At 41.8% G+C, this 25,659-nt stretch overlaps 1 protein-coding gene across 12 annotated transcripts in view; it reads left to right on the forward strand.

Annotated features, from left to right (window-relative positions):
* LOC106577507 (calcium/calmodulin-dependent protein kinase type II delta chain) overlaps positions 1-25,659 on the forward strand; it is a 131,489-nt gene that overhangs the window by 82,500 nt on the left and 23,330 nt on the right. For all 12 annotated transcript variants that reach the window (XM_014155587.3, XM_045701306.2, XM_014155589.3 and 9 more), the window contains exons 7-10: positions 4,643-4,745; positions 22,018-22,101; positions 23,974-24,068; positions 25,498-25,620. In XM_014155587.3, the coding sequence (XP_014011062.1) occupies positions 4,643-4,745; positions 22,018-22,101; positions 23,974-24,068; positions 25,498-25,620 (405 nt within the window). The remainder of the gene's footprint in view (positions 1-4,642; positions 4,746-22,017; positions 22,102-23,973; positions 24,069-25,497; positions 25,621-25,659) is intronic.

A 25,659-nucleotide genomic window follows, 5' to 3' on the forward strand; every position in this document is an offset into this window, starting at 1 on the left:
CACCAGACCACACACAGACTGACTGCATCAGACCAGACATCCCTCTCAAGCTGTTCCTTCAAGACTCATTGACTTCTGTCGGGACTCAACGCTGACGGCACTCTGTTAAGGTCTACCTCCTCCTCTCCGTCTCATTATCCCTGCTCATCTGTCCATCCCCTTTTTCATGCCTCATCCTCTTTCTTTTGCTTCTGTTCTTTTTTTCCCTTTTACCCTTAACTGAACTCTTCCCTCTTGTCCTCCTTCATTCCCTCTGGCCAATCTCCCCTCCTCCTCTTCCTCCCAGCTGCTCTAATCACTGACGCTGTTTCTCTCTCTTCCTCTGTCTGGCCACACGGGAGATCAGGCCACTCTGGATGATGCTGGTCTGGACGACTGCATTAGAGACCAGGGCTGTCCCTGTTCTCTTTCTCTCTCTCTTTCTCTTTCTCTCTCTCTCTCTCTCTCTCTCTCTCTCTCTCTCTCTCTCGTAGATTCCCCACTCCCTCTAGGTTTAGATACCAAGCCACTGGTTTAAATCCCTGAAGTCGAGATTGAGACCGATATAGCTAGGAGATTGAGGAATAGTAAGTGAGAGATATGCGTGAGGGTAGACGGGTGAATTTGTCAGCGTTGTGTGACTGAAAGCCGAATGCATCTTTCCCGGTTGCAGTAGATACAGTAAGGCCACCCAGGCTAGTAATAATTACATCTTTATGGCTACGAGACCTGAATTAAATTAGACCCATTACACAGGAGCCCTGAAGACCAGGCGTAAATCCTGATCACAGTGAGCTAGATAGGATCCACACGCACCACAATTAATTTACCCAGTCCTGAAAGCTATACTAGCTAGGGACTATAGCTCTCATATGTGCTTTCAGATTAGATTACAACGTATCGATCAGCCTATTTAGGGATTGTTAGTCATATTGAGTCTTCCGTAATAGCTATTTGGTTATGAAGCACATTATATAAAGCTCTTTAGGGACGATGTGTTATAAGGAAGACTCTATAGCCCTTAAACTCAACTCTGGACCTCGAAGCCAGTTCCACTGCCTTTTTTTCATTGCTCACCTCTAATCAGGGACTGCTTTAGACCTGGGACACCAGGTGGGTGCAATTAATTATCAGATAGAACAGAAAACCAGCAGGCTCTGGACCTCGTAGGGTACCCCTGGTCTATATGGTTGATGCTGTAAGGATGTTATGAGACTGAGATTTTTTAAATTTTTAACTGGCCCCTTCCAGTCACATCGCACAGGTTACATGATTTTTTTTGGGTGGGGAAGGGAGGCTGGGTTAGTAGGGGCGTTTGCAATGACTGCATGGCACTGTTGACTGCACTTACCGCCCCCACCGTAGCATGTGAGCCCTGTCCTCGCCCTCTGATCTGCACGAATCACAACTCACAAATGCTCTACTAACTGCACCAATGAATGATCATGAATTTACCCTGTTTGATTCGATGCTATATATGATGTTGAGGAATTGATTCCTTTAGATTTTTTTCACACCATATGCAATATCTAGGCCAGTGGTCACCAACCGGTTGATCGCTATCAACTGGTTGATATCCAAGGCATTCCTAGTCGATTACCAAACGTTTCTGTAACAAAAAACGACATTAAAGCCTTGCGTTCCGATTTTTTGATTTGTTTCGCACTGTTGGCGGTAGGTACACTGCGCCGGGAAGGCAGTGTTCCCATTTTCAACCATTTCACGTGGCTGAAGGTAGAACTATCCGGCAGGCTCAGAGAATCAAGTGCACCTATAGGCCTAACGCTGGCTGCACAGTTTCCAGACTGTAAAAATAAACCTCGAACTCACAGCAAAGTTGATACTGTGAGATTTCAAAACTTTTAAAACCACGACTAGAGAGAGACTCAACGAATACAGCAAAGAGCTGCTGTTTTTGAGTAAGTTCATGTTTAAGTTATTCAGTAATGTCCAACACTTAGTTCCAACATTATTATAAGCCATAAAATGTGCATTCTCCCCACTTCCACTCACGCTACAACCAGCACTGCAGCTGCAATGAAGGAGTATAGCAAAGTGTTCCGATAATCATACGTTGTTATTGTTAGCGGCTTGTTTCTCTTAATATCGAGGAATATTTCATTTCACTTTCTCTAGTCATAGGCGTAACAACATGAGTTGGTGCATGAGGCAGAATTCATGCAGTGCGACTTGAGATTCGCCATCATCTGGAACACTGTGTCCCCTTTTTTTTTAGTGGTGGTAGCGAGAGGGGAGGGACGGTGAGTCGGGTGAGAGGCAGCCTCACCGCCGCTCCCTCCCACTCCTCAGACTGACCGTCAGATGCAGGCCATCAGTCCAGTAAAATAAACTAAAGCCAATTATTATGCTCACTCAGCTGTGCCTAACTAGTAATTCAAGCATAGCCAATATGCAGTGATAATGTATTGTTCCTATAGCCTACTGCACAAACCTCTGCTACAGAACTGTTTTTAATTGGTTAATGTCGCGTAGGCTTACGTTTGAAGTTTCCCCCCCCCAAAAAATCTAAGCGTTAGATCTCGTCTTGCATTTTGACTCAAAGTGATCTTGACTCAGAAAAGTTTGGTGACCACTGATCTAGGCCATAGAAGTTGCTAGTCCACTGACATACTTTTCTTGAGGTACTGTAACTAATGTATTTGCCCCACAAGCAAAGCAGCTTCGCTCCAAAAAGTAGCTGAAACAGCTTCTACTCACATCTCCTGTTTATTACATTAAGTCTATCTCTCCGGAATTATTTCCAATTTAGACTCCTAGAAGCCGCTTTGAAAATGTCAGCAAATGCGTTATTCCTCAACCCAGAACCCAGGGTAACCTGTTCTCTAAGCCCCTCCCCTTCCTGTTCCGACGGGGACTATGCATGAGTCACTGTCGACCTCAGACCTTGTAGCCCCGCCCCTTGGGCTGGACGCCAGCCTGACGGCGTGTGGCTTATTACACACTCTCATGTATCTTTGTGAAGATCAAGCTGTGTCCACTCTTTGCTGTGTCCATATCAGTGTCAATCCTGTTACTCAACACTGATGTAGCTGGTGTAATATTGTCCCCAGTGTGTGTTGAGTGAGAGCGTTGAGTCGTAGAGAGCTGCTCCCCTAGAGAGGGAGCTTGGTGACGGTGAATATGCATGGCCCCACAGGGACACAGGAGGGGACACGATGGAGTTCATTATTACACAGTACTGATGAGGAGTTATGAATGGGTTATAGAGGGGATTGCCATAGTAATGTGCCAAAATATAATTTGGTCATGCACTTCATGACCAAAAGTATGTGGACACCTGCTCGTTGAACATCTCATTCCAAAAACATGGGCATTAATATGGAGTTGGTCCCTCCTTTGCTGCTATAACAGCCTCCACTCTTCTGGGAAGGCTTTCCACTAGATGTTGGAACATTGTTGTATGGACTTTCTTCCATTCAGCCACGAGCATTGGTGAGGTCAGGCACTGATGTTGGGCGGTTAGGCCTGGCTCTGTCGGCGTTCCAATTCATCCCAAAGGTGTTTGATGGGTTGAGGTCAGGGCTCTGTGCAGGCCAGTCAAGTTCTTCCACACCGATCTCGACAAACCATTTCTGTATGGACCTCGTAGGTGCACGGGGGCATTGTCATACCCCAAACTGTTGCCACAGTCAGAAGCACAGAATCATCTAGAATATCATTGCATGTTGTAGTGTTAAGACTTCCCTTCACTGGAACTAAGGGGCCTAGCCCGAACCATGAAAAACAGCCCCAGACCATTATTCCTCTTCCACCAAACTACAGTTGGCACTATGCATTCGGGCAGGCAGCATTCTCCTGGCATCCGCCAAACCCAGATTCGTCCGTCGAACTGCCAGGTGGTGAAGTATGATTCATCACTCCAGAGAACACGTTTCCACTGCTCCGGAGTCCAATGGTCGCGAGCTTTACACCACTTTCAGCTGACGCTTGGCATTTTGGCATTGCGCATGATGATATTAGGCTTGTGTGCGGCTGCTTGGCCATGGAAACCCATTTCATGAAGCTCCCAACGAGATATTTTTGTGCTGACGTTGCTTCCAGAGGCAGTTTGGAACTCGGTAGTGAGTGTTGCAACCGAGAACAGATGGTTTTTACGTGCTTCAGCACTCGGTGGTCCCATTTTGTGAGCTTGTGTGGCCTATCACTTCGCAGCTGAGACATTGTTGCTCCTAGACGTTTCCACTTCACAATAACAGCACTTACTGTTGACCGGGGCAGCTCTAGCAGGGCAGACATTTGATGAACTGACTTGTTGGAACGGTGGCATCCTATGACGGTGCCACGTTGAAAGTCACTGAGCTCTTCAGTAAGGCCCTTCTACTGCCAATGTTTGTCTATGGCGATTGCATGGCTGTGTACTCGACTTTATACACCTGTCAGCAACAGGTGTGGCTGAAATAGCTGAATCCAATAATTAAAAGGGGTGTCCACATACTTTTGTATGTATAGTGGGGATCATACCATTTTTCAATGGTGAGATGAACTACCGTCTAGGTTTTACAACCCAGTGTGTATATCACCAAAAATAGACAGAATACACCTACTGTATAATATATTATCGCGGACATGTTCATTTCCATGTATATTGCTGTATAAGAAGTGTTGAAATCCTGTCTCGCCCTCTCTCTCTCTCCACTCCAAGCCTGAAAATCTGCTCCTAGCCAGTAAGCTGAAGGGAGCAGCGGTAAAGTTGGCAGACTTTGGTCTGGCCATCGAGGTGCAGGGAGACCAGCAGGCATGGTTCGGTGAGTACCAGTCAGTCAGAAAACTGTTCAAATATCACCAAGGATCCCAAACTTGGCTGTCCATTTGAAGACTTGTTTTAAATGTCCAATGCAGCCATTTTTATCTAAATATCAAATAATTTCTAGGTAACAATTAATGACCTTAATGTGATTTGTTTTCAATTAAAATGGTTTAAAAAAAATCAACATAACTTCTTAGCAAAGAGCAATTTTGTCAATCACAAATTTTGCTAGGACTGGGAGTAGTCTGAGTGTGTGTGTGGGAGGGGGGCTTAGCTGTTATTGGCAGAGCGGTTTGGATCTCTTTGTTATTAGTCTAACTAATTTGGTGATGACACCAGGCAGGCCAAAACTCCATCCTGCAAAAGCGGGCTGAAATTGCAGGCGGTCTTTTCAAATGGCTCTTACACTAAAAGGCATTATCATAATTTTCACAATTTCACAGTATTATTCCCATCTCTTACACATGAAATCTGCACCAAAACGATTTAAAAAGTTGTAAATATTACTTACGTTTCTCTACACTAAAATATTATAGAATTCCGACAGGATTATATAATTAAAAATGGTCTCACCTGTTTGAAGAGAACTCTTTCTCTAACACATTTTACAGCAGAGATGTATGTAATACATTTTTTTTAATCTATCTCTTTGGTGCCAATTTCAGGTGTAAGTGGTACATTTTAAAAACTTTTCGCCCAATACTCAAAACGTATAAATGCACAGGTAGCCTGTACAGTGGACCCGTTTTCTTGCATTAATTTAACAATACTTGAAGGGCCCAGTGTAGTCAAAAACATGACTTTCCTGTCTTTTATATATATTTTCACACTATGAAGTTTGTTGTTGTTTACTATATAGCCCCAGGGTGTAACTAAGCATTTACTGTGCTTTACAGACCCTGTTTTATTCTAAACAATATCTAAAGACACACAAACGTTAGAAGTACTTTGGCATCAGCTGTTCCGGACGACTGTGTGATCACTCTCTCCTTAGCCAATGTGAGTAAGACCTTTAAACAGGTCAACACTCACAAGGCCGCAGGGCCAGACAGAATACCAGGATGTGTACTCCGAGTATGCGCTGACATACTGTCAAGTGTCTTCACTGACATTTTCAACCTGTCCCTGACTAGGTCTGTAATATCAACATGTTTCAAGCAGTCCCTGTGCCCAAGATCACCAAGGTAACCTGCCTAAATGACTACCGACCAGTGGCACTCACGTCTGTAGCCATGAAGTGCTTTGAAAGGCTGGTCATGGCTCACATCAACACCATTATCCCAGAAACCCTAGACCCACTCTAATTTGCATACCGCCCCAACAGATCCACAGATGATGCAATCTCTATTGCACTCCACACTGCCCTTTCCCACCTTGACAAAAGGAACACTTATGTGAGAATGCTATTCATTGACTACAGCTCAGCGTTCAACACCATAGTGCCCTCAAACCTCATCACTAAGCTAAGGACCATGGGACTAAACACCGGTGCCCCCGCACATTTGACTCTGTAATGGTACCCCCTGTATATAGCCTCGCTACTGTTATTTTATTGTTACTCTAATTATTATTTATAAAAAATGTAAATAAAAAATTAAACTTCAGTTTATTTTAGTAAATACTTTCTTAACCAACAATGCAGTTAAGATGCGCCGAATATGACAGCTGTAGACCTGTTGTATTCGGCGCACGTGACAAATAAAATGTTATTTGTTTACCTGTTTAATGTGTGAGAGGTGAGACCTTGAGGTGTGTCAGCTCTCTGGGTTTATAGTGCAGGTTTTATTAGGTGGATAAACAGGGCCATTTGCCTGCAGAATGTGGGAATAATTATCCTAATCCCCTGGATTGGCTGTCACCTGAGAATCATCTACCCAGTTCACTGGTGGTGCCCCAGGGCATGCTGGGAATTTTAGTTCTTTAGAGAAGTAGGCTGCATTCCACTGGCGGGGAGCCACACTACGTTCCCCAGACGGCCGTTCCAGTGGGGAAGTTTTGGAAGCTTGTTAATCGTGGCCCATAAACATTGCATTAAGGATTAATTTGACCTCTAATAGGCTGTCTCTTAAACAAGACAGGATTCACCCTAACCACAGGGGTTCCAGGATTATCTCTAGCAACATTGCGAACGGTTTTAGAGCCTGACGGCCTGGGTCTATTTGTGCTCCAATCCTACCTGTCATAATCAGCAACAGAGGACATTGCAAGTCCCGTAGAAACCGTAGTACGGTCGGTGTAAGTAACCAAATGGATGTTCCTCTAACTCCCCTGAATATTTCTGTCAATCTGATCGCTATTGTCAGCAGTAACCCTGTGCCTATAAAACCCGAATTATGCTGTTAGCACTGAGACAGTTTGCCCTAGTAGGAAGCCCTCTGTAAGCAGTTCACCCTGCACGATCAGCTCAAATGTACTGTAAATATCACACAATATCATGCCTACCTCTATGCCAGTAAAGCACTAAAAACAAACAAGCAACCCAGAAAAGGGCAAAAAGTCCACATTAATATACAGTGCCTTCAGAAAATATTCATACCCCTTGACTTATTCCACATTTTGTTGTTACAGCCTTAATTCTAAATGGATTAAATATGTGTTCTTCTTTCACCCATCTACACACAATGCCCTAGAATGACAGTGAAAACATGTTTAGATTTTTTTGAAAATGTGTTGAAAATTTAAATACAGAAATATCTAATTTACATAAGTATTCACAACCCTGCGTCAATACTTTGTAAAAGCACCTTTGTAGAATGCTCTTTCTGGGTAAGTGCAAGAGCTTTCCATACCTGGATTGTGCAACATTTGCCCATTTATTATTTTCAAGTTTCTTCAAGCTCTCTCAAATTGGTTGTTGGTCATTGCTAGACTACTATTTTCAGTTGTTGCCATAGCTTTTAAAGCAGATTTAAGTCAACTGTAACACGGCCACTCAGGAATATTCACTGTGTTGGTAAGTAAAGCCAGTGTAGATTTGGCCTTGTGTTTTAGGTTATTGTCCTGTTGAAGGTGAATTCATCTCTCAGTGCCTGGTGGAAAGCACACTGAACCAGGTTTTCCTCTAGGATTTTGCCTGTGCTTAGCTCCATTACATTTTTTTTATCCTGAAAAACACCCAGTCCTTAACCATTACAAGCATACCCATAACATGATGCAACCAGCACTATGCTTGAAAATATGGAGAGTGGTACACAGTAATGTGTTGTATTGGATTTGCCCTAAACATAACTTTTTCTCTGAACACAAGATGTTAATTGCTTTGCCACATTTTTTGCATTATTACTTTAGTGCCTTGTTGCAAACAGGATGCATGTATTGGAATATTTTTATTCTGTACAGGCTTCCTTTTTTTTTTACTGTCAAATAGGTTAGTTTTGTGGAGTAACTGCAATGCTGTTGATCTATCCTCAGTTTTCTCCTACCACCCCTAATTAAACTCTAACTGTTTTGGCCTCAACTGAATTAGGAAGGATGCCTGTATCTCTGTAGTGACTGGTTGTATTGACACACCATCCAAAGTGTAATTAATAACTTCACCGTGCTCAAAGGGATATTCAATGTCTGCTTTAAAAAAATATATATATCTACCAATGGGTAACCCTTTTTTTGCAAGGCATTGTCAAACCTCCCTGGTCTTTGTTGTTGAATCTGTGTTTGAAATTCACTGCTCTACTGAGGGACCTTACAGATAATTGTTAAACACTATTATTGCACACGGAGTCCATGCAACTTATTATGTGACTTGTTAACCTCTACGGGCTAGGGGGCAGTATTGAGAATTTTGAAAAAAATATGTGCCCATTTTTAACTGCCTCCTACACCAACTCAAGCTAGGATATGCATATTATTAACAGATTTGGATAGAAAACACTCTGAATTTTCTAAAACAGTTTGAATGGTGTCTGTAAGTATAACAAAACTCATATGGCAGGCAAAAACCTGAGAAGAATACAACCAGGAAATGAGAATTTTGTGGCTGTACTATTTTCGAGTCATTGCTAATAGATCACACAGTGACAAAGGATTCATTTTGCACTTCCTACGGCTTCCACTAGATGTCAACGATCTTTATAAAGTTGTTTGAAGCGTCTATGATGAACAGAGACTGAATTAGAATGCAGGGAAGTTGACGTCCCTGGGATGTCGTCACTTCATTATTGCGCGCACCTGCGCGTGCATGTGAGGCGAGACATTTTTCAAAAACGTTTTTCAAGACACAGGAGAGGTCGGGTTGAAATATTACTGATGTTTCACGTTAAAAATGGCCCTAAAGATTGATGCTAAACAACGTTTGACATGTTTGAACGAGAGTAAATCGATTTTTTTTTAAACTTTTCATCGTGACTCCCCCCCCCCCCGCCCTACATTTTGAGGAGCCTACTGAACGCCTAACAACATGGAACAACTTGGAGTTATTTGGACATAAATTATGAACTTTGTCGAAAGAAACCACATTTGTTGTGGACCTGGGATTCCTGGAAGTGCCTTCTGATGGAGATAATCAAAGGTAAGCGATTATTTACAATAGTATTATTGATATTAGATGGTGCTAACCTGTATATCCTAGCCTATTGTTCTTAGCATGTTCTTAGCATAGCACCCCGTTTATTGCAAAGTGTGATTTCCCAGTAAAGTTATTTTGAAATCTGGCAATGCGGTAGCATTTACGAGATGTTAATCTATAATTCTTTGAATGACAATATTATAATTGACCAATGTTTTCGAATAGTAATTTTGTAAATTGTAACGCTGCTTCACCGGAAGCATTTTAGGGAGAAAAAAAATCTGAATTTCACCGCTACTGTTAAATGCTGTTTTTGGATATAAATATGAACTTGATGGAACAAAAAATGCATGTATTGTATAACATAATGTCCTAGGAGTGTCATCTGATGAAGATTGTCAAAGGTTAGTGCATAATTTTAGCTGGTTATCTGCTTTTGGTGACGCCAGTCTTTGAATTGACAAAACATTACACACAGCTATTTTCAATGTCTCTCCTAACATAACCTAACTTTATGCTTTCGCCGTAAAGCCTCTTTGAAATCGGACAATGTGGTTGGATTTAGGAGATGTTTATCTTTCAAATGGTGAAAATAGTTGATTGTTTGAGAAATTGAAATTATTCGATTCTTGCAGTTTTGAATTTCCCGCCATGGTCTCTTGACAATAAATCCCAATACCGGGATCAGGTCCTCAACAGGTTGTTTAAGCACATTTTCACTCCTGAATTTAGAGAGAAATAGTTATGGCGTCTTCTTGTGGGCACTAACTCAACTATGGTTTGTTGGGGAAAGCCTATTAGGGAAATTAATAGTGTTTTTTCGGTAAGGTTTTTTGATATCGCTGAAAATAAGGTCAGTGGTAAACACAGGTTTAGGAGATCTTACATGTTTTGTTCTATGAGATCATCTTCATCAGCTAACGTGACGTTTTAAGTTGCACCCCACTTTTTTCCATCAGAACAGCCTCAATTCGTCAGGGCATGGACTCTACAAGGTGTCGAAAGCATTCCACAGGGATGCTGGCCCATGTTGACTCCAGTGCTTTCCACAGTTGTCACGTTGGCTGAATGTCCTTTGGGTGGTGGACTATTCTTGATACACACAGGTAACCGTTGAGTGTGGAAAAACCCAGCAGCGTTGCAGTTCTTGACACAACCCTGTGTGCCTGGCACCTACTACCATACCCCGTTCAAAGGCACTTACATCTTTTGTCGTACCCATTCACTCTCTGAATGACACACATACACAACAATCCATGTCTCAATTATCTCAAGGCTTAAAAATCCTTCTTTAACTTGTCTCCTCCCCTTCATCTACACTGATTTTAAAGTGGATTTAACAAGTGACATCAGTAAGGGATCATAGCTTTCACCTGGATTCACCTGGTCAGTCTGTCATGAAAGAGCAGTTGTTCTTAATGTTTTGTATGCTCAGTATAGAACAAAACGTTAGTATAGATCAACAAGATCTCCTAAGCCTGTGTTCACCTCAAACCTTATTTTCTGTGTTTTTCTCTAAACTGTATTTCTTCCCCAAAGGGGTGGCTGCTCGGTCCAGATGTAACTAATTTCCGGATTTTAGGATTACAAACTGACATGCTCTCTTTAGGCTAGCCATAACAAAGGAGTTGAATACGTATCGACTCAAGACATTTCAGTGTTTTTATTTTTAATTGTAAAAAATGTAAAAAACATAATTCTACTTTTACATTATGGGGTATTGTATGTAGGCCAGTGATAAAAAAAAAATCTCATTTTCATCCATTTTAAATTTAGGATGTAACACAGCAAAATGTGGAAAAAGTCAAGGGGTGTGAATACTTTCTGAAGGCACTGTATGTAGCCTGAGAAACAAGGTTCATGAAATCAATAACTTGCTAACAGATAGTCAGTATACGAATGTTATCTCTGAAACTCACTTAGATAATTATTTTGAGACAGTGGTAACAATACATGGTTATAACATCTACAGGAAAGACACGAATGTCAATGGGGGAGGTGTTGCTCTATATATTAAGGGCAACTTTGATTGGGGTGTGGGCAACAAAATATCTTAACTTATCATGTGGGGTCTGCGTACCCATATCCATACCCACAAATTCAGTCAGAGCCGTCCCTATCCTTTTGGGGGCCCTAAGTAACATTTTGTTGGAAGCCCGCGTTCCACCTTGTGAGCAAAACATTTTAGCTCCCCTCTTGACAGCGGAGAGGGGGGGAAAAAAGTGTTTGTTAATTTCCTACAATTCTACACTTTGCCAAGGGGTGTAGAGAAAATGTTGCAGTTTTCGAGCAACTTTGATGCTACTCTTCACGTTTTGCCATGGGGTGGAGAAGATTTTGACATTTTATAGCACATTTCATGCAATTCTACTTATTTTGCCATGGGTTCGGGGAGAAATATTTGCAGTTTTACAGTAAATTCCCTGCAATTCTACACATTTTGACATAGGATGGAGAGAAATGTTAGCAGTTTTTAAGCAAAGGGTGAGTGACTTGCAAAATCAATGGGGGCTCCCCCGGTCCGAAATTCGACCATGATTACTAAAAGTTTAGATGGCTGGCTAGAATAATTTACCAGTCAATTTTTTTTCCTTACTTGGGCTAATTGAGTAAGTAGCTAGATTTCCATCCAATTGGGGACAGATTTTATTGCAAATATTCAAATCTGCATGAAAACAAAACAAGCATTTACCCACCAGATTTGTTTCCATCAAAATGACTTGTTGCTGATAAAAGGTTGTGCTTGGTGACGTAGTGCACATAAAAATAACTTCTGTGGTTAAATTCCCATGTACCCAATTAAAAACGACAAGTTTCCATTATATTTTGAACTACTGATTGTTTAGTCATAAGATGTTTGCGTTATATAGCGAATGTGCCAACTCTGGTTTTGGCACATGCACTCTATATAGCCAACAGCTCCTCAGATACAGTGCAGGTATAGCCTACATGAGATTATTATGGACAAAAGAGCACGATTATTTTTATTTGTCAATCGGCAGTCAAGCATCGATTATCATGTCACCAGAATAAGACCCTCGATATTTATTGGAAAGGAGCATCAAGCTCATCCCCGTGCACCTTCACCAACCTGTAAAGGTCATCGTAACTTATTGTATCTTTAGTTTGCATGCTTTCCCGGGTAGTAGTGGGAGGACCACACACCATATCATCCATCACGTGGCTCCAAGTTTACTTCGATATGATGGTTATTATATCGATATTTGCACATAAAGGAATTTCCACCTCCATTTCTCGCATAATGAATTTTACAGACACAAAAAGATCCAACCTTGTTTAGCGTATTTTGTTTTTTTTCGAAAATGTTTTATCCAACATATGGTTGGATAGAAGATCGGATGGTAACCTAGCTACCAGTAAATACATTTTAATTCAAACACTTTTTGACAGCATCCATTTTGATTTAAACAAAACTTTCTGTACATGTTTGCTCGTGGAAGGTGTGGTCAGAAAGTTACTTTTTGAACCTGAATTGTCACGTCCTGACCAGCAGAGGGCGTAATTGTGTTAGTCTTGGTCAGGATGTGGCAGGGGGTTTGTGTTTGTTAAATGTTGTGTGGGTGATTGGACTCCCAATTGAAGGCAGGTGTGTTGAGTTGCCTTTGATTGGGAGTCCTAAATAGGAGTGTGTGTTTTTCTTTGGGGTTGTGGGTAGTTGTCCTTGCACTGCGTTGTATGTGCCTGCAAGACTGTTGCTGTCGTCTTTATTGTTTTTGTCCAGTGGATACTTTACTCCTTTTTTTTTTATAAAAAAAACATGAGTATCCACATTCCAGCTGCGCCTTGGTCCATTTCTGAAGACAGTTGTGACATGAATGCCAAAATATTCAGGAGCTAAAGGTGCTCAAAGTTGACCCATTTTGCATATCCCACCATACCATGAGACATTCATGTCTTTATCACCAGAATAGATGCACGGTTGAGTTAAATATAATTTAAAAGCTTACAAACATGGTTGTCAAACTGTTTTATAATAAATATATGTGTGTATATATATATATATATATATGTATGTATGTATGTATGTATGTATGTATGTATGTATACATATATACGTATGTGTATATGTGTGTGTGTGTGTATGTATATATATATATATATATACTGCGCAAAAAAATAAAGGGAACACTAAAATAACACATCCTAGATCTGAATGAATGAAATAATCTTATTAAATACTTTTTCCTTTACATAGTTGAATGTGCTGACAACAAAATCACACAAAAATAATAAATGGAAATCCAATTTATCAACCCATGGAGGTCTGGATTTGGAGTCACACTCAAAATTAAAGTGGAAAACCACTCTACAGGCTGATCCAACTTTGATGTAATGTCCTTTTAAAACAAGTCAAAATGAGGCTCAGTAGTGTGTGTGGCCTCCACGTGCCTGTATGACCTCCCTACAACGCCTGGGCATGCTCCTGATGAGGTGGCGGATGGTCTCCTGAGGGATCTCCTCCCAGACCTGGACTAAAGCATCCGCCAACTCCTGGACAGTCTGTGGTGCAACGTGGCGTTGGTGGATGGAGCGAGACATGATGTCCCAGATGTGCTCAATTGGATTCAGGTCTGGGGAACGGGCGGGCCAGCAGTTCCATGCCTTCCTCTTGCAGGAACTGCTGACACACTCCAGCCACACTCCAGCCACATGAGGTCTAGCATTGTCTTGCATTAGGAGGAACCCAGGGCAAACCGCACCAGCAAATGGTCTCACAAGGGGTCTGAGGATCTCATCTCGGTACCTAATGGCAGTCAGGCTACCTCTGGTGAGCACATGGAGGGCTGTGCGGCCCCCCAAAGAAATGCCACCCCACACCATGTCTGACCCACCGCCAAACCGGTCATGCTGGAGGATGTTGCAGGCAGCAGAACGTTCTCCACGGCGTCTCCAGACTCTGTCACATGTGCTCAGTGGGAACCTGCTTCATCTGTGAAGAGCACAGGGCGCCAGTGGCGAATTTGCAAATCTTGGTGTTCTCTGGCAAATGCCAAACGTCTTGCACGGTGTTGCACCTGTGGACGTCGGGCCCTCATACCACCCTCATGGAGTCTGTTTCTGACCGTTTGAGCAGACACATGCACATTTGTGGCCTGCTGGAGGTCATTTTGCAGGGCTCTGGCAGTGCTCCTCCTGCTCCTCCTTGCACAAAGGTGGAGGTAGCGGTCCTGCTGCTGGGTTGTTGCCCTCCTACGGCCTCCTCCACGTCTCCTGATGTACTGGCCTGTCTCCTGGTAGCGCCTCCATGCTCTGGACACTACGCTGACAGACACAGCAAACCTTCTTGCCACAGCTCGCATTGATATGCCATCCTGGATGAGCTGCACTACCTGAGCCACTTGTGTGGGTTGTAGACTCCGTCTCATGCTACCACTAGAGTGAAAGCACCGCCAGCATTCAAAAGTGACCAAAACATCAGCCAGGAAGCATAGGAACTGAGAAGTGGTCTGTGGTCTCCATCTGCAGAACCACTCCTTTATTGGGGGTGTCTTGCTTATTGCCTATAATTTCCACCTGTTGTCTATTCCATTTGCACAACAGCATGTGAAATGTATTGTCAATCAGTGTTGCTTTCTAAGTGAACAGTTTGATTTCACAGAAGTGGGATTGACTTGGAGTTACATTGTGTTGTTTAAGTGTTCCCTTTATTTTTTTGAGCAGTATATATGTGTGTGTGTGTGTGTGTGTGTGTGTGTGTGTGTGTGTGTGTGTGTGTGTGTGTGTGTGTGTGTGTGTGTGTGTGTGTGTGTGTGTGTGTGTGTGTGTGTGTGTGTAATCATTTTCTAAATCCCATGTTGTAGCTTACACCCTACTTTACATCATCTGAGGTTTTTGTGACACAACATGCTCTTGAATACAGGGTGAGTGTCATTTCAATAATATAAATATATACGCAACATGAAACATTTTCAACGATTTTACTGAGTTACAGTTCATATAAGGAAATCAGTCAGTTGAAATAAATTCATTAGGCCCTAATCTATGGATTCACATGACTGGGCGGGGCGCAGCCATGGGTGAGCCTGGGAGGGCATAGGCCCACCCACTGGGGAGCCAGGCCCAGCCAATCAGAATGAGTTTTTCCCAACAAAAGTGCTTTATTACAGACATAAATACTACTCAGTTTCATCAGCTGTCCAGGTGGCTGGTCTCAGACGACCTTGCATGTGAATAAACCGATGTGGAGGTCCTGGCCTGGCGTGGTTACATGTGGTCTGTGGTTGTGTACTACCAAATTCTCTAAAAGGACGTTAGAGGTGGCTTATGGTATTAACATTAAATTCTTTGGCAACAGCTCTGGTGGACATTCCTGCAGTCAGCATGCCATTTGCACACTCCCTCAAAACTTGAGACATCTGTGGCATTGTGTTGTGTGACAAAACTACACATTTTAGAGTGGAGTTTTATTGTCCCCAGCACAAGGTGCACCTGTGTAATGATCAGGCTCTTTAATTAGCTTCTTGATATGCCACACCTGTCAGGTGGATGGATTATCTTGGCAAAGGAGAAATGCTCACTAATAAGGATGTGCACTACATTTGAGAGAAATAAGCTTTTTGTGCTTATGGAACATTTCTGGGATCTTTTATTTCAGCTCATGAAACATGGGACCAACACTTTCCATGTTGTGTTCATATTTTTGTTCAGTCCTTTCAGACCGTTTCAATTTAGCTGGTACACAATTGAATAACTTTGAAGTACTACCACAAAGATGGCCGTTCCACCCACCGTCGAATATCGACTTGTCAATAGTCATGTCTATTATATTATCTATATTTCAATAGGTTTGAACGATTGAGAGTAACATTTTAACATAAGATATTTCCAGTCAAGTCAGCATTCTCTGATGTTTGGACCTCAAACCGTCTTTGTGGTACCATTTGAAAGTTGACATTTCAATTGTATTCTCACCCTGTATTCAAGAGCACATTGTGTCTCAATCGTTGGCGGGCACAAAACATAAACCTCAGATGCAACATAGGGTCTAAGCTACAATGTATGCCAAAGTGAAAAAAAAATGGTGTTTATGTGTTTTTACATGAATGACATTTAAGGTTTTAAAATGTTTAAATAGTTTAACAACCCTGTTTGTAAGCGTTTAAATGATATCAATCTCAACCGTTTATCTTTTCCTATGATGAAGACATGGATGTCTCATGATACGGTGGTATATGCAAAATAAGTCAACTTTGAGCACCTTTATCTCTTGAATGTTTTGGTATTCAGGTCCAAAAGGTACATTTCTGACCACTTCTACTGTGGGCAAATATGTATTGAAGGTTTCGTTCAAATCAAAGGGGGTGCTGTCAAATTGTTGAATTCAAATGGATTTACCCTACTTTCAGTGACTGACATAAGAGAGAAACTGCTGATGCACAACCAAATTTCGAAATTGTACCTTCTATTCTAACAGTAAGTTGAGACCCCGGATCCCACGGATTACATTTTTTATTCGTGGGCCTACAAAATGGGGGGTCAATGTCCAAATGCTGTTGAAGTAATATGGCTACAGGCTCACCTGCCTCACCTAAAGCCTATTCTTGTGGGTAATTGCTATAGACCACCTAGTGCTGACAGTCATTATCTGGATAAAATGTGAAATACTTGATGGTGTATGTCAGGGCTATTCATTTATATTCTTACAGGGGCCAGATGTAAAAAAGGTTAATTGCAGGGAGGCCGGACATTTTCTACATGCAATTATTCTTGGGAAGAACTGTATAAAAAAGCAACGCGTGCGCGCACACCAATAAAGCACTTTTCTTGAAATGAAACGTTGCGAAAAGTTATTAAGAAAGTGGAGGGCGCTCAACCGATGTGAGTCGAGGTGCAACCAAAACATTTTGATAATATTGAAATGGAAAATGCACAACGCTCGCTCACCGTTTTTTATTTTATTTGAACAGCTATTTATAGCTTCTTAAAAGTAATTAAGTCGTTTTAAAATGATATGAAAACCAAGTTTCTCAATAACTAATACAAAGATATGTCAAATCAGTTAACACCAAATTCCAGTCTGAAGGAAGAATGCTTTGAATTAATTTCCCTCCGTCATTGGGTGTGTTTTTTTTTGTCACACTCCCTTCTAACGATTCCTTGTGAGCATCTACGTGTTCCTGATAGTCGTAGCTTTCAGGAATGGGGTCATAATATCTTGCCGTTTTAAACCGTTCAAACGCTAGAGCCACATAGGGGCTAGAAATTGCGAAAAACCACAAAAAACACACTATAGACCACCACCATAGTGCTTGTCATATACGACTGAATATTGGATTTGGCTTTTTTTTGTGCAGATCTTTAATTAATGTTCAGAATTTATCAAAGGGCCAGTCTAAATTAATAAACAGGTCGCCAGTTCAATAGCCCTGGTGTATGTAATGTCATCAGAGGTATATTTTCTGGGTGACCTAAATACTGACAGGTTTTCATCAAACTGTCTCAAAAAAGCTACAAACTGTAACCAGTGCCTGCAATCTGGTTCAAGTTATCACTCAACCTACCAGGATATATACAAACAGGAATGAAATCATCCACGTGTAATGATCACATCTTTACAAATGCTACAGAAATCTGCTCTAAAGCAGTATCCACACCCATCGGATGTAGTGATCAGAATATAGTAGACATACCTAGAAAAAAACAAAGTTCCAAGGGCTTAAATAGTGTATAAGAAATCATGCAAGAGGTTTTGTAGTGATTCCTATGAAAAAGAAACGTCCTCTCACTGTCAACTGCATTTATTTTCAGAAAACTTAACGTGTAAATATTTGTATGAACATAAGATTCAACAACTGATACATAAACTGAACAAGTTCCACAGACATGTGACTAGCATAAATGGAATAATGTGTCCCTGAACAAAGGGCGGGTTCAAAATCAAAAGTAACAGTCAGTATCTGGTGTGGCCACCAGCTGCATTAAGTACTGCAGTGTATCTCCTCCTCATGGACTGCACCAGATATGCCAGTTCTTGCCAGTTACCCCACTCTTCCACCAAGGCACCTGCAAGTTTCCGGACATTTCTGGGGGGAATGGTCCTAGCCCTCACCCTCCAATCCAACAGGTCCCAGACATGCTCAATGGGATTAAGATCCGGGCTCTTCGCTGGCCATGGCAGAACACTGTGACATTCCTGTCTTGCAGGAAATCACGAACAGAACGAGCAGTATGGCTGGTGGCATTGTCATGCTGGAGGGTCATGTCAGGATGAGCCTGCGGGAAGGGTACCACATGAGGGAGGAGGATGTGTTCCCTGTAACGCACAGCGTTGAGATTGCCTGCAATGACAACAAGCTCAGTCCGATGATGCTGTGACACACCGCCCCAGACCATGACGGAGCCTCCACCTCCAAATCGATCCCGCTCCAGAGTACAGGCCTCGGTGTAATGCTCATTCCTTTGAGGATAAACGCAAATCGGACCAACACCCCTGGTAAGACAAAACCACGACTCGTCAGTGAAGAGAACTTATTTCTTGTTCTGTCTGGTCCAGCGACGGTGGGTTTGTGCCCATAGGCAACATTGTTGCCGGTGATGTCTGGTGAGGACCTGCCTTACAACAGGCCTACAAGCCTATTTCAGACAGTCTGAGCACTGATGGAGGGATTGTGCGTTCCTGGTGTAACTCGGGCAGTTGTTGTTGCCATCCTGTACCTGTCCCACAGGTGTGATGTTCGGTAGTACCGATCCTGTGCAGGTGTTGTTACACGTGGTCTGCCACTGCGAGGACGATCAGCTGTCCGTCCTGTCTCCCTGTAGCGCTGTCTTAGGCGTCTCACAGTACGGACATTGCAATTTATTTCCCTGGCCACATCTGCAGTCCTCATGCCTCCTTGCAGCATGCCTAAGGCACGTTCACGCAGATGATCAGGGAACCTGGGCATCTTTCTTTTGGTGTTTTTCAGAGTCAGTAGAAAGGCCTCTTTAGTGTCCTAAGGTTTCAGAACTGTGACCTTAATTGCCTACCGTCTGTAAGTTGTTACTGTCTTAACGACCGTTCCACAGGTGCATGTTCATTAATTGTTTATGGTTCATTGAACAAGCATGGGACTGTGAAGTTATTTGGATTTTTACGAATTATCTTTGAAAGACAGGGTCCTGAAAAGGGGATGTTTCTTTTTTTTTGATGAGTTTATAATATTTGCTGGTCTGTTGTATGTAATATGGAGCAACCAGACGCCACACTTGACACATTTATGAAATTGTTTCATCCAGTTACTGATAAGCATGTACGCATTTAAGAAACTGACTGTAAAAAACTGCTAAATTACTGCGTATTGATGAGGAATTGAAAAATTGTATGGTTGATAGGGACAAGGGAAAAATAATGGCAAATAAGTCTGGCTGCACAGCCGATTGGCACACGTACTGTAAATTGAGAAATCATGTGACTACAACAAAAATAAGAAGAAACTGTTCTACAAAACAAAGATGAGTTATATAAAGGATGAAGGTTAAAAGTACCTTAAATGACATTTTTGGGGGGGGAAAAGGTGAACTCTGCTCATCCTTCATGGAATCAGATGGCTCATTTATCACAAAACTCTCTGATGTTGCCAAATACTTTAATGACTTTTTCGTTGGCAAGATTAGCAAAATTAGGTATGACATGCCAACAAACCATAAACCCTCGTATCACGCAAACAGACAAAATTATGAAAAACATTTTCATTTTGAATTCTGTAAAGTGAGTGTGGTAGAGTATATAATATATATTTTTTAAATAATGACAAACCACCTAGTAATGACAGCTTCCGTGGGGAAAAAAATGCCTTCAATCTAAGCCTACAGGAAAGTGTGTGCCCTCAGGCCAGGAGGGAAGCAAAAGTCATTCTGCTACCCATGAATAGCAAAGCACCCTTGACTGGTTCAAACAGCCAACCAATCAGCCTGCTACTGACCGTTAGTAAACTTTTGGGAAAAAGTGTGCTTGACCAGATACAATGCCATTTCACAGTAAATAAATGAACGACTGACTTTCAGCATGCTTATAAGGAAAGGGACTCAACATGTAATGCACTGACACAAATGACTGATGATTGGCTGCAAGAAATTGGTAATAAGATTTTAGGAGCTGTTTTGTTAGACTTCAGTGCTGCTTTTGAAATTAGCAACCATAGTTTTTTCAGTAGCAGACTGTTATATCTGCCATATTTAGGATTGAGAGTTACCTAATGGAAGCGCATCTAGTGTAAACCTGGTCCATTTTTGGCATACCTCAAGGTAGCTGTCTTGGCCCCTTTTTTTCAATTTTTTACTAACGATCTACCACTAGCCTTGAGTAAAGCCTGTGTGTCTATGTATGCTGATGACTCAAAATTAGACACGTCCGCTACCAGAGAAAGTTATATCACTGCAACCTTTAACAAAGAACTGCTGTCAGTTTTAGAATGGGTGGCTAGTAGTAAGATAGTCCTAAATTATATTAAAAAACTAAAAGCATTGTATTTGAGATGAATCATTCGCTTAACCCTAAACCTTATCCACATCTTGTAATGAATCTGGCAATTGAGCAAGTTGAGGAGACTAAACTGCTTACTCTAAGCCTAGATTGTAAACTGACATGGTCAAAACATATTGATGAGGAGAGGTTTGTCTGTGATAAAGCTCTGCTCTGCTCTCTTGACATCACAATCAAGAAAACAAGTCCTACAGGCCCTAGTTTTATCACACCTGGACTACTCCTCATTTATATTGTCAAGTGCCACAAAGATGGACATAGGCAAATTACAGTTGGCGCAGAACAGAGTAGCACGGTGGCCCTTAAAATATAACATGCATGTCAATCTCTCCTGGCTCAAAGTAGAGGAGAGATTGACTGCATCACTACCTCTCTTTTGTGAGAGGTATTGGCGTGTTGAAAGAATCAAACTGTCTGTTCAAACAGCTAACATAAAGGTCAGACACCCATTCATATCCCCCTAGATATGTCACCGGTCTCTTCACAGTCCTCAAGTCCAGAACAGACTCTGGGAAATACACAGTACTACATACAGCCATGACTACATGGAACTCTCTTCCACATTAAGTAACTCAGTCTAGCAGTAAAATCAGATATAAAACAACCCTGTATAAAATAACACCTCACACCACAACACGGACTGTGAAGAGAAGCACACACTCTACACAGACCCACATATTTTAATATTGTCATGTTGTATTTTAATGTGCGTTTAATACTGTACATTTGTGCTATTGGAGCAATGTACATACAGTACCAGTCATAGTAGAATAATAGTGAAGACATCAAAACTATGAAATAACACACATGAAATCATGTAGTAACCAAAAAAGTGTTTAACACATCAAAATATATTTTATATTTGAGATTCTTCAAAGTAGCCACTCTTTGCCTTTGACAGCTTTGCACACTCTTGGCATTCTCTTAACCAGCTTCATGAGGTAGTCACCTGGAATGCATTTCAATTAACAGGTGTGCCTTGTTAAAAGTTAATTTGTGGAATTTCTTTACTTCATAATGCATAGTTAAAATAAAGAAAAACCGTTAAATGAGTAGGTGTGTTCAAACTTTTGACTGTTACTGTATGTATAATTCACAATGTCGAGCAGGCTATTGTTTTACTATGATGTATTGTTTTATTCCTGTTTGTACTCCAGGAAGAGTAGCTGCTGCCTTTTCAGCAGCTAATGGGGATCCTAATAAATACAAAAAACTGTTGGATGTAAGTGTACATCCGTCTTGGGAACTGTAGTTCGTATTCATGACATCTCATCTCTGTTCCAGGTTTTGCGGGAACCCCTGGCTACCTGTCCCCAGAGGTCCTGAGGAAAGACCCCTATGGGAAACCTGTGGATATGTGGGCCTGTGGTAAGGAACTTCCCAACATGGAATAATCTATTTGTCTTTGAGCAAAAGGCTAGTACCAACTACAAAGGGCCTACATGGCTCTCACACAGACAATGAGGTCATCCAGTTCTCACTCGAATTAATCACTGCAGCCCACTCGTTACATAAACTCAAGGGCCACCTGGGCTTTAATGTCTACCACACACTCATTCACAACCTGTGCGTCTCTGAATTTTGGGCCACAATGACTTATTTGTGTCGTTAGTGCTCTACTGACCAACCAAGGGCCCTTGAGCTCGTCCCGGTAACCTACCAGCAAATGAGCAACACAGTGCTGAAGTGCTTGGATTGTTTTTGTAACCACAGTAATGGTGACATGATGAAAACCCTTATAGTGGGAGGTGTCTATGAAGAGGGGGTACTTTTCTGTCCTCTCTTGATCTCTTCATCCGTATAACAATGAAAGCTGTTAACTTGTATTATGTCCGGAGGATGTGAGTGGAGCTGGAGCGAGGAGTGGAGCGTACCCAATTTGACTGGAGCGTGGAGCTAGTTTCCCAAAAAGGCTGGCGTGTCGGCTCCATTAGAGCTCACTTCACGAGCTCATGGCATGCCCGGCCCAGCATGCATTTGTAGTCTACTTGTGTGCTGCTATAGCCCCTTGCTTTAGATACTGTCATTTAGGATGCTAAATATTTTCATAAAGAAACTGATAAAACACACAGGTGAAAAATCAAGGTGACTTGCAAAGATGAGGAGGACCAAGAACGAGAGATGGAGTAGGTGATGTAGTGTCTACAAATAAATAATAATTTTGGAATCTGAAAAGACGGGTATCACGAAAGCATGATGGTGTACTTACCTGCTAACAGAAAGGAATGAGGTGGGTCATTGTAGCAAAGTATAAACTAAAAATCACATCTCTTAAAAGTTTCGTCATTTTCGTTCTATTATCTATACAATAGGCCATCATTGAATAAGGCCTGGCATATTACCTTTTTCAAGGAGCTTTCTGTTTTGACAGGGTTATTTTACCTAAAATCCTTTAGGCCTACCTACAGAAAAATTAAAAAACAACTACGCATCCCTGCCCAGCATGGAAAGAGTGGCCCAAAAGGTGTTTAGCATCCACAGTGGCGCTGCAAGCGCTGAGAGGGTATTCTCCACTGCTAGCCTGCTTTCCAGGCTCCATCGCATGAAGCTTCAGACTCTGGCCATGTTTCTAAAAATTTATTCCAAGACACAGTAGATGGAGCCTAATAAGGAATTTATCATTTAATTAGATTTTATTCTAAGGAAGTCACAGCCTATATGTGCAATATATAGACTATAATGATTTAATACAACAAAAAAGCTGAACGCTTAATGTCCCTGCCAGCCTAGTGTGTCGCACTCGCAAATGCTTCACAATTCATTTCTTTGTAGGCTATAGCCTTGAAATAATTGAAATAATATAGCCTAAATCATTCATTTTCGTTCCTTCTTAGGCTCCCCTATTTGAAATGATGAGCGCTTCTTAGTCATGTTTTCCTGTTAGAGTACTTTTCATTCAAATCATATGGTCTGGTTTCAATACTTCAAAACTAAATGGTAGGTCCAGGTAGTCACAAAAATAGATAGTTGTTGGTTAAATTGTGATTTTAATGAATAGACTGAATTTGGAGAGGATTTTTTTTTTTCGAGGATTGGTTTTTAGCGGAGCGGTTGGAAAGTACGTGGAGGGATGAGCGGCGCTCACATTCTCTGTTTAAGTCACTAAAGGTCATTGCTCAGATATTATTGGGTCATACTGATTGTACTTTCTCCGCTTGCTGAGATTTGAGTATAATTTTGAAATGACATTTATTCATAATTGGTATCATCCTGATGACATGTTTGTCTCTGTCTCATCAGGTGTGATTCTCTACATTCTCCTGGTGGGCTACCCTCCCTTCTGGGACGAGGACCAGCACAGACTGTACCAGCAGATCAAGGCCGGGGCCTACGATGTGAGTACTGACACGACACACACATACTCTGTCACGTACAGTACATGCTTTCACACAGACAAATGTATCCGTTTGCCAATCTGTCAGCAGTATTTGGCACTTACTGTGGAAATCGAATTGGCAGAGTCTCACTGGCTTAAGGTATCACCAGTGGTGGAAAAAGTACCCAATTGTCATACTTGAGTAAAAGTAAACATACCTTAATAGAAAACGACTCAAGTGAAAGTCACCCAGTAAAATACAATTGAGTAAAAGTAAAATAATTTAGTTTTAAATATACTTAAGTATCAAAAGTAAATGTAATTGCTAAAATATACTTAAGTATCAAAAGTATACATTGTATCAAATTCCTTATATTAAGCAAACCAGACGGAAACATATTGTTGTTTTTGTATTTATTTATGGGTAGCCAGAGGCACGCTTGAAGACTCAGACATAATTTACAAACAAAGCATTTGTGTTTAGCGAGTTTGCCAGATCAGAAGTAGTACGGATGACCAAGGACGTTCTCTTGTGTGAATTTGACCATTTTCCTGTCCAGCTAAGCATTCAAAATGTAATGAGTACTTTTGGGTGTCAGGGGAAAATGTATGGAGTGAAAAGTACATTATTTTCTTTAGGAATGTTGTGAAGTAAAAGTTGCCAAAAATATAAATGGTAAAGTACAGATACCCCCCCAAAAAACGACTTACCCAGTGGTGTAAAGTACTATTTATCACTGGAGTTGATTTCAATGGTTGTTATCTGAAAGTATTTACATGAGATTAAGGCAGGCTTGCTCTTAGATCGATACCGAAAACCTCCCATCCCCTCACTGTTTCTGAGACTTTGATCACAATCACTTAACTTTAGCGGGCAAAGCTAATCTCCTGTTTGAGTGACTGGAATGGACCATGTTTATCTTGTATCTCATCTTGCACAAGAAGGAAATGTGTTAGCCACTTGATTTCCACCCGACACAAGGCCATACTTGACACATCAGAATTCCAGTCTCTGTCTATTGGCTGAGCATTGCCTCTCCCAGCATGCTGTTGGAACACCACACACAGGCTATTTCCTCCTTGTCTGGCAGCCCTCTCCCTGCTCTCCCCAGTCAATCCCAACGCCTGTCCCAGACAGATTGAGTTTTAGAATGGGGGAGGGGCAGAGAGGAGGAAGAGAGCGGCAGAGGGACAGCCCACTGCAATGGCTCAAGTCCAACTTGGCTCTGGAGGCGAGCACCTTCTGCTCAGTGAATCTGTTTTTTTGGCAACCTTTAGATGTTTTTTTGCCAGTTCTCTCGCTGTCCTTGTTTCTCCAAGGACACATTTTCAAACAAAGCTGAATGGGAGGAGTGAAAGAGTGAGGGAGGGATGGGAGGATAGATGAGTGGATGGATGGACTGATGGATGATGAGCCTCATTGCCTCTCTCGATGTTCTCCCCTTCAGTTTCCGTCCCCTGAGTGGGACACAGTGACCCCCGAGGCCAAAGACCTGATTAACAAGATGTTGACCATCAACCCTGTCAAGAGGGTCACCGCCACAGACGCACTCAAACACCCCTGGATCTGTGTACGTGTCTCACACACACACACACACGCACACGCACAC

Source organism: Salmo salar, chromosome 18 (genome assembly GCF_965601325.2).
Source record: "Salmo salar chromosome 18, fSalSal1, whole genome shotgun sequence".
Lineage (NCBI taxonomy): Eukaryota > Metazoa > Chordata > Actinopteri > Salmoniformes > Salmonidae > Salmo > Salmo salar.